This window comes from Ixodes scapularis, unplaced genomic scaffold (assembly GCF_016920785.2).
Source record: "Ixodes scapularis isolate PalLabHiFi unplaced genomic scaffold, ASM1692078v2 PGA_scaffold9__187_contigs__length_104089568, whole genome shotgun sequence".
Taxonomy (NCBI): domain Eukaryota; kingdom Metazoa; phylum Arthropoda; class Arachnida; order Ixodida; family Ixodidae; genus Ixodes; species Ixodes scapularis.
In genome coordinates this window covers 87,582,739-87,591,328 of record NW_024609884.1, presented here as the reverse complement: position 1 = coordinate 87,591,328, position 8,590 = coordinate 87,582,739, and the positions used below count along the sequence as shown (strand labels likewise).

General features: G+C 53.1%; 1 protein-coding gene across 2 annotated transcripts in view; it reads right to left on the bottom strand.

The window, feature by feature from the left end:
- Positions 1-563: 563 nt before the first annotated feature.
- The window catches only part of LOC8054081 (phospholipase DDHD2), a 69,762-nt gene continuing 61,735 nt past the window's right edge, over positions 564-8,590 (bottom strand). For both annotated transcript variants that reach the window (XM_029992485.4, XM_029992486.4), the window contains exon 13: positions 564-822. In XM_029992485.4, coding sequence (XP_029848345.1) covers positions 678-822 — 145 coding nt within the window. In that variant the 3' untranslated portion in view covers positions 564-677. The remainder of the gene's footprint in view (positions 823-8,590) is intronic.

Here is an 8,590-nt window from a genome sequence, read left to right as displayed (position 1 = left end):
TTAGATTCTATGTGGACTGCACATGGGTTGGCTTGGTTTGGCAGTGCTACTTGAGTAGTGCTATCTTACTGCTAGCTGACGCTATATGGCTTTTTTTTTTTTAGCTGTGTGTCATTATCATCATCATTGTTACAATTTTGCTCTGTTCATTCGCCATTGCAGTCGAAGGCTTGCGCCTCTCTGCCTCTTGTCTCGTCTTGGTATATCGTGTTTGCAGAAAACAATGATTTGGACGTCATGGCCCCATCTGTTCTTCTGCTGCCGCAAAGTGTCGCTAAGAAGTGCGGAAAGTACTCGACCATAACGCTAGAAAAGAAGGCAGCGATTCTCAAGCTAATAGAAAGTGGCCAAATGCAAACGGAGGCATAACCTGAAGCAAGGCAATGGCTTTTTTAAGCCCACTTGGAAGTAATAAAGGCAAGTTTTTTATCTGCCAATTTTTCGGACTGCTCTATTATTCGGACGTTTTTGTGGCCCCCCGCGAAGTCCGAAAAATCCGGACACTGTAGTCACATTGGCAGTCTGGTGCCGTTATGTTCAGTTTCTTCTGCAGATACAAAGAGTAACATTAATCAATATGTATAGTTTATTTGCCACTACTGAAAACATTCTAATCCTACGTCGCGTCATCACAATAGCATGGGCCACAGGTGGAATCGGGCACCTGGCTACCAGTTTTAGGTGGAGTGAGCAGATGGCGTCCGGTCAAGAGGATCTCGGGGGCCCTGGGGTTCTTGGGATGAGCGTCCCCCTGGATCGGGCTTGAGCCCCTGCAGCGCATACAGCTCTGTCAACATCAGCAGCACCGTGTCTTCAGATTCCCTGCGCAATGGAACAGTTCGTCCAGCTTAGGACCGATCGGAAGAAATTTCCATGTCCGTTTCGCTTCAAGTGTGAGCGGAGCAGAAGCTACAAGAGCTAGCTCCGGGCTTTCAGCGTTCCTCCCGAGCACACGCACTAGGGCACTGCACTGTTTAGGGCAACATGCTCGTCCTTGTGGCTTCGCTCGCACATAAAATTAAACGAACTACAAAAAAAAGATCAATATTGCCCAATTTTTTAACTTTTTGGGGGAAAAATATTGTCTCAAGATTTGGACACTACCTGGGAATGTCAACTTTTGAACCGCTCACTCAATCGGCGTGACATTTGCAGGTGGTGTTTGTAGCCACAAAGAAGGAGGGCATGCAACGTTTCAGCCCTGTGAACCAATCTTATGGGGTACTATAACCCCAGAACGAAGTAAAGCAGAGCTTTGCATGGAATCTGCTCAATGAATCTATCGTTAAGAAATGGTGTTGATAACCACATATTTTTCTGGTGGCATGCATGCTGGAATACCTGTTGCCAGTTACTAGGAAAAGAAAATTTAAAAAATATGAAATTTTCAAATTAAAAAAAATATATATACCTTTTTTTTTAACAATTACCAAGTTTTCAAATTAAAAATTTTTCATAATAAAGGCACATGAAATTGCAAAATATAAGTTCATAGTAACTGGCTCCATAAAATTTCAATATAAAAGCCGCAAATATGAAGTCTCCCAATAGTTTCATACTAAAATGATAGTTTTATTAAAGTGAAATATATGCTCAAAAGTGGAATGGAGAAAAACGCGTTCAAAGCGCTTGAACCTCTACCTTTTCTTTAGCATCGCTGGACTGAAAATAATTTATAAAAAAATAACTATGCAGTATAAACAAATGAATCTTTCCGGGAATACTCACTAGATGTTGGTGGACATAAATGAGGCATTTTAATGCGAAAGTATTAAAGGAGCTGTGCAACAATGTCAGTGCTTTGCTTAAATTCTTTCTTTATTCAGAGATTACCCCGCAGTGCCCGAGGGCGTTACAGCAGGGGGGTTACTATGCTGAAAAAAAGACATCTTCATTTTCACTGCACACTTGCAGCTCCGACAGCCCATTCCACTCTCGTGGAATGGGCTGTCGGGTGGTGACCAATAAACAAGAAATGAACAGGAAGAAATAAACGTTTAATGTGGCGAACTTGTGCCAAAACAAAAGGAGAATAGAAAATAATAACAAAGCGTCGCGAGCGTCGAGGTCGACGAGACAGCAGAGTCGAGCGCTGGGGCGAAACTGACTCGACAAGGTCGCGGGCGGCCTCTTATCTAGAGTGAGTCACTGTCTCGAAGATTCGGCGGAGAAGGTTCGAGCGTAGCGCGCTCGGGGCGAGAATGAACAAGAACTTTCTAGAACAACAAAAACAAGGATGAACGATAGTTATGGCCGCAGCAAGAATGAACGAGAACTTTCTACAAGTCCGTGACCCTGCGCGCGGCATTATCCCCCCCCTTTAAAAAGTGCATCGTCCCGATGCAGCACAAAACGAAGAACAACAAACAAAAACAAATCCAAAACAAAAAGGCAGCAGAATCGCGAGTCGCAGTTCACAGTTCACAGTTCACCCGTCGACGAGAGTGGGAAGTTCTATCGTTCGTAATACGGCTTCAGCCGGACGACGTGCACCACCTCGGGTCGTGGCGGGCGTCTTGCAGATGGGCGCGTTCCGTCGGGTAAAACTTCGTAGTTCAGGTCGCCGAGGCGTCGGATGATTTTGTAGGGTCCGAAGTAGCGTTTGAGAAGCTTCTCGCTGAGACCACGGCGACGAATGGGAGTCCAGACCCAAACCGTGTCTCCGGGCTGGAAGTGGACGTCCCGACGGCGAAGGTTGTAGCGGCCAGTGTCGACGCGTTGTTGGGCTTTAATCCGGAGTCTGGCGAGCTGACGGACTTCTTCTGCCCTTTGGGCAACCACCTGGGCGTCGTCGCTTACGTCGACAGCCGGTTCATGGGGCAACATAGCGTCCAGCATTGTCGTTACCCTGCGCCCATGCACCAGTTGAAAGGGTGTCACTCCGGTGGTCTCTTGTACGGCCGTGTTGTAGGCAAAGGTGACGTACGGCAGCACCTCGTCCCATGTCTTGTGCTCCACGTCGACGTACATGGAAATCATGTCGGCGATGGTCTTGTTGAGTCTTTCCGTGAGCCCGTTGGTCTGCGGGTGGTACGCCGTGGTGCGACGATGGCTGGTGTGGCTGAGACGCAGGATTTCTTGGGTCAGCTGTGCCATGAACGATGACCCTCGGTCTGTGATCAGGACTTCGGGGGCGCCATGCCGGAGGACGATGGACTCGATGAAAAACTTGGCGACTTCCACAGCAGTCCCTGAAGGGAGGGCTTTCGTTTCGGCGTACCGCGTGAGATAATCTGTGGCGACGATTATCCAGCGGTTTCCCGATGTTGACGGCGGAAAGGGGCCAAGTAGGTCCATTCCGATCTGCTGGAACGGTGCGGTCGGAGGAACAATCGGCTGCAGGAGACCGGCCGGTTTCGTTGGCGGTTTCTTACGTCGCTGGCACTCGTGGCACGATCGGGTGTAGAGGTGGACGGCTTTGGGGAGCTTTGGCCAGTAATACTTTTCACGAATACGGGCCAGTGTTCGGCTGTAACCGAGGTGTCCCGACGTCGGGTCGTCGTGACATGCTTGAAAGATCTCCTCCCGAAGGTCGGTCGGGATTACCAGCAACCACGGTGTGCTGTTGTCGCCGAAGTTCTCTTTGTAGAGTACACCTTGTCGAATGGCGAAGGTCGGCAGTACTCGTGAGAAAACACGTGGCACTGTACCCCCACCCCCTTCCAGGTACTCGATTAATGCGCGCAGCTCAGGATCGTCCCGTTGACGTCGTGCCATGTCGTCGGCGTTTACAGCTCCTAGGAAGCTCTCGTCGTCATTGTCGTCGCTGCAGCCGGAAGGGGTTTCGACGGGGGCTCTGGACAAGCAGTCGGCGTCGCTGTGTTTCCGGCCGGACTTGTAGACCACTGTCATGTTAAACTCTTGTAGTCGGAGGCTCCATCGAGCAAGACGTCCTGACGGGTCCTTCAGGTTAGCAAGCCAGCAGAGCGAATGGTGGTCCGTGACTACACGGAACGGGCTCCCGTACAAGTACGGGCGGAACTTCGTGATTGCCCAGACGACCGCAAGGCATTCTTTTTCAGTCGTGGAGTAATTTCGCTCCGCCTTGGACAATGTCCGACTTGCGTAGGCGATGACTCGCTCGGTGCCTTCTTGAACTTGAACCAGTACCGCGCCAAGTCCTGCGTTACTTGCGTCCGTGTGAATCTCGGTTTCCGCATCCTGGTCGAAATGTCCAAGAACAGGAGGCGTCTGCAGTCGTCGCTTCAGCTCGTCGAGTGCCTGCTGCTGCTCCTCGGCCCATTCGAACTTCTCGGCGTCCTTCGTGAGGTTTGTGAGCGGTGCGGAAATCCTTGCGAAATCTCGAACGAAGCGCCGATAGTAGGCACATAGCCCAAGGAACCTTCGCACGGCCTTCTTGTCTCTTGGCACTGGAAATGCTGCGACCGCGCGAGTTTTCTCTGGGTCTGGACGAATGCCTTCGTTACTAACCACGTGACCTAAGAACTTCAGTTCGTCATAGGCGAACCGGCACTTTGACGGCTTGAGAGTGAGCCCGGCGGTCTGTATGGCATGGAGAACCGTGCGGAGTCGTCGCAAGTGCTCGTCGAAATCAGCTGAAAATACTACGACGTCGTCCAGGTAGACGAGACAGCTCTGCCACTTCAGCCCTGCCAGTACGGTGTCCATGACACGCTGGAAAGTTGCTGGTGCCGTGCATAGTCCGAAGGGCATCACCTTGAACTCGTACAGTCCATCCGGCGTGACGAAGGCTGTCTTCTCTCGGTCCCGTTCGTCGACCTCGATTTGCCAGTAGCCGCTCTTCAGGTCCATCGATGAAAAGTATCGAGAGTGGCGCAGCCGGTCTAGAGTGTCGTCGATGCGGGGCAGTGGGTAGACGTCTTTCTTCGTAACGGTGTTGAGCTGCCGGTAGTCCACGCAGAACCGAAGAGTTCCGTCCTTCTTCTTAACCAGCACGACTGGAGAGGCCCATGGACTGCTTGAAGGTTGGATTATGTCGTCATTCAGCATCTCTTGAACTTGCTGCTGGATCACCTCCCTTTCCTTAGCGGAGACTCTGTACGGTGATCGATGCACAGGGCGCGCGTCGTCCTCGGTAACGATGCGGTGCTTGGCAACCGCGGTCTGGCGCACCTTCGACGACGTCGCAAAGCAGTCGCGGTATTCGGCGAGGAGGTTAACCAGCTGACGTCGTTTAGGGTCCGGAAGCTTAGGGTCAATGTCGAGCTGCGCTGGCGACGTACTGTCTTGCTGGGACGGCGAGAATTCGTCAGTAATCGCGGTGATTTCGGCGGGGTTTCGGAGTTCCTCGACGTGGCCCACGGCTGCACCTTTCGTGAGGTGTTGCGTTTCGTTTCGGAAGTTCGTCACGAGGGCCACAGTCCGCCCATCCTGAAGTTCAGCTACTCCCCTTGCGACGCCTATGCCTCTTCCCAGGAGCAATTGGAGGTTTCCCTCGAGAAGAACTTCGCCATAGGAAGCTTCATCGATCCCGACAAGTACGAAAACACTCGACCGCGGTGGTAGGTTTACGTGGTTTGCGAGGACTCGGACCGTGGGTGACGTCGCTTGGGGTTCCTCCGATGGTGGAGCAGGTTTTCGTAGCGTCAGCCGGTTTGTTCCGAGGTCGATGACGGCGCCATACTCGCAGAGAAAGTCCATTCCGAGGATAACGTCCCTCGAACAGTCTTGCAGAATGACGAACCTGACAGGGCACGTTTCACCGTGGATCTCGACGCGAGCAGTGCATCTCCCGACTGGTGTGATGAGATGTCCTCCGGCGGTTCGTATTTGGGGTCCTTCCCACGGCGTCATGACTTTTCGAAGGCGGCGGGAGAGCCTCCCACTCAAGACTGAGTAGTCTGCTCCGGTGTCCACGAGTGCCGATGCGTCGTGGCCGTCAATGACGACGTTTAGGTTGTTGGACACCGTTGCAGGGGCGTCGTAGCGATGCGTGGCGTCGGGGGAGTGGGAGCGCTCCGTCGTTCTTGGAGGCTCTTTACGTCGGTCGTCTTCGGCAACTCCACCTCCAGGGGTTGCCGCGCCTAGTTTCCCCGGCGAGGAGCGAGGGGTGACAGGCTTTCACGTCGGGGTCGGTGCATCGGCGAAGCTGGACGTCGCGGCGATGGCGACCGGAACTCTCGGCGGGACGCAGGCTCGGGGGACTGGGGTCGTCGTAGGTACTCGTCGATCTCCCGAGGGCGTTCACCATACCGGGGGCGCGGGTCGTTTGGGTGGAACCCGCGCAGCCCGAGTCGTCGGTATGGGCATCGGCGGTACACATGGTCGGGTTCCCCGCAGTGGTAGCAGAGCGGGCGTCGGTCGGCCGTTCGCCACACGTCGGTCTTCCTCGACGAGGGTTGCTCCGGGCGGACGTCCTGGACTTGCCCTTCCTGGCGTCGAGGATACTGTGGCATCGGAGGGTCTCGTCGGGGTGGCGCCGTGGCCTGGCGGTTAGCTTGCGGCGGTCGTCGGGCCATGGCGGCGTAGCTCAAAGTCGGCTCCTCTGGCGTCGACATGTTGATCGGAACCTCAGGTTGGAAGGCCCGATGAACTTCATCTCGCACGACCTCGGCGAGCGACAGGGAGGACGGGCGATCCATAGCGGGGAGCATCTTGCGGATTTCTTCCCGGACGACTTCACGGATGATGTCACGGATGCCTGGGAGGTCGGTACCAAGGTTGTATCCGGATGTCGCCAGAGTAGTCACGCCAGGGTGTCGCTCGTAGTGCCTGGCGCGTGCTAGTAGGGCACGTTCCATACTCGTCGCCTCCGTGACGAACCCGTCCACAGTTGTCGGGGGATTGCGAATGAGACCTCCGAATATCTCGCTTTTCACACCCCTCATCAGGTGTCGCAGCTTCTTCTCCTCTGTAGCCTGAGGATCGGTGCGGGCGCTCAGGCGAAGAACATCCTCGACGAAGCCGGTGACGCTCTCGTTGGGGCCCTGGGTTCTGGTTCGCAGTAGGTCCTCGGCTCTCTCTCGGCGGTGGTGGTTGCTGAACGTAGCCTTGAGATCGGTCTTGAACATGTCCCACGACGTCAAAGAGGACTCATGATTCTCGTACCAGTGCTTGGCGGTACCCTCAAGCGAAAAATAGACGTTGTTCAGGCGCTGCTCGTCGGTCCAGCAATTGTGGCGGGCAACGCGTTCATACTGGTCAATCCAGTCTTCGGCGTCTTCGTATTGCTCGCCGTGGAATGGAGCAGCCGTCCGCGGTACGACGGGCAGGTAAACGACGGCTGGAGCGGCCGGGGTCTCCGACTGGTTGGCCATCGTCGTCCTCCTTGTTTGCCTGGTCCTGGGTGGCAAGGGTCCTAACTCCGGGGGTAGGCCAAGGTTCCGGCGACTTAATCGTGTCTCGGTCTGGTCCTCGTTGGGTTCTTGGGGGCTTGTGTTCGGACTTGCACTCCGAGAACTCGGAGGGGAGCGCTGCACGGGCATGCGGTTACCCAGCACCTCCACCAAAATGTCACGGGTGGTGACCAATAAACAAGAAATGAACAGGAAGAAATAAACGTTTAATGTGGCGAACTTGTGCCAAAACAAAAGGAGAATAGAAAATAATAACAAAGCGTCGCGAGCGTCGAGGTCGACGAGACAGCAGAGTCGAGCGCTGGGGCGAAACTGACTCGACAAGGTCGCGGGCGGCCTCTTATCTAGAGTGAGTCACTGTCTCGAAGATTCGGCGGAGAAGGTTCGAGCGTAGCGCGCTCGGGGCGAGAATGAACAAGAACTTTCTAGAACAACAAAAACAAGGATGAACGATAGTTATGGCCGCAGCAAGAATGAACGAGAACTTTCTACAAGTCCGTGACCCTGCGCGCGGCAGTTTTAACAACAAAAGAGTTGGCGTACATATGCTCGTCCTGGCGTGGTTACTCTCTAATTTAGAAAGCATGATAGCATGAGAAAGCGTTTAGAAATATAATATGGTTCTTTTAAATAAGTTTCACTGTTAATTCCAGTTTTATTTTTAAATATCAAAAACAGAAACTTTAAACACAATTTTTTACGGCGGGCTGAGAGAGGTTCCCAATTCAGTTCAGTCTTCATTTGAGTGCAGCTGTCTCTCCGCCCGTACCGTCCCAGAACAAACCTAGCAGCTCTATTTTGTATTTTTTCTAGTTTGTCTATTAATGTTTTTTGTTCCGGGTCCCAGACAGCACAGGCAAATAATTTGGGAGTTGGAGTCTCGACCTTTCTAAATAACAAAAAACTGCTTTTGCCTGCATGTCCTAGTTTTTATTTTAAAAATGGACAAAGATTGAGGTTTTCGGCACCTCTCAACTCCTTCACCATCTTCCAAGTCACGTGCGTTGTGACGTCAATGCAGGACGCACGGGGTTCCAATGAAGCTCTCTCTCTAGAGCCATCAGTGAGCAGCGAGAACTCACCCGCTCGTGACCACGTGACAACATGCTTGCGCAGCGCGATCAACATGGCGAAAGGAGGAAAGCCTCGTCCGCGTCTGCCCATCCCCGTCCAGGTCTGCCCCTGTCCCCCTACGGCTTCTGGCGGCTGTTCGCGGTAGGCAATAGAGCCAACGGTTTTGTTGACCTCGGATAGATGGCACCACTAAAACTCCATATCATAAAAGTTTTGTCAATGATACCAGGTTTTTGACA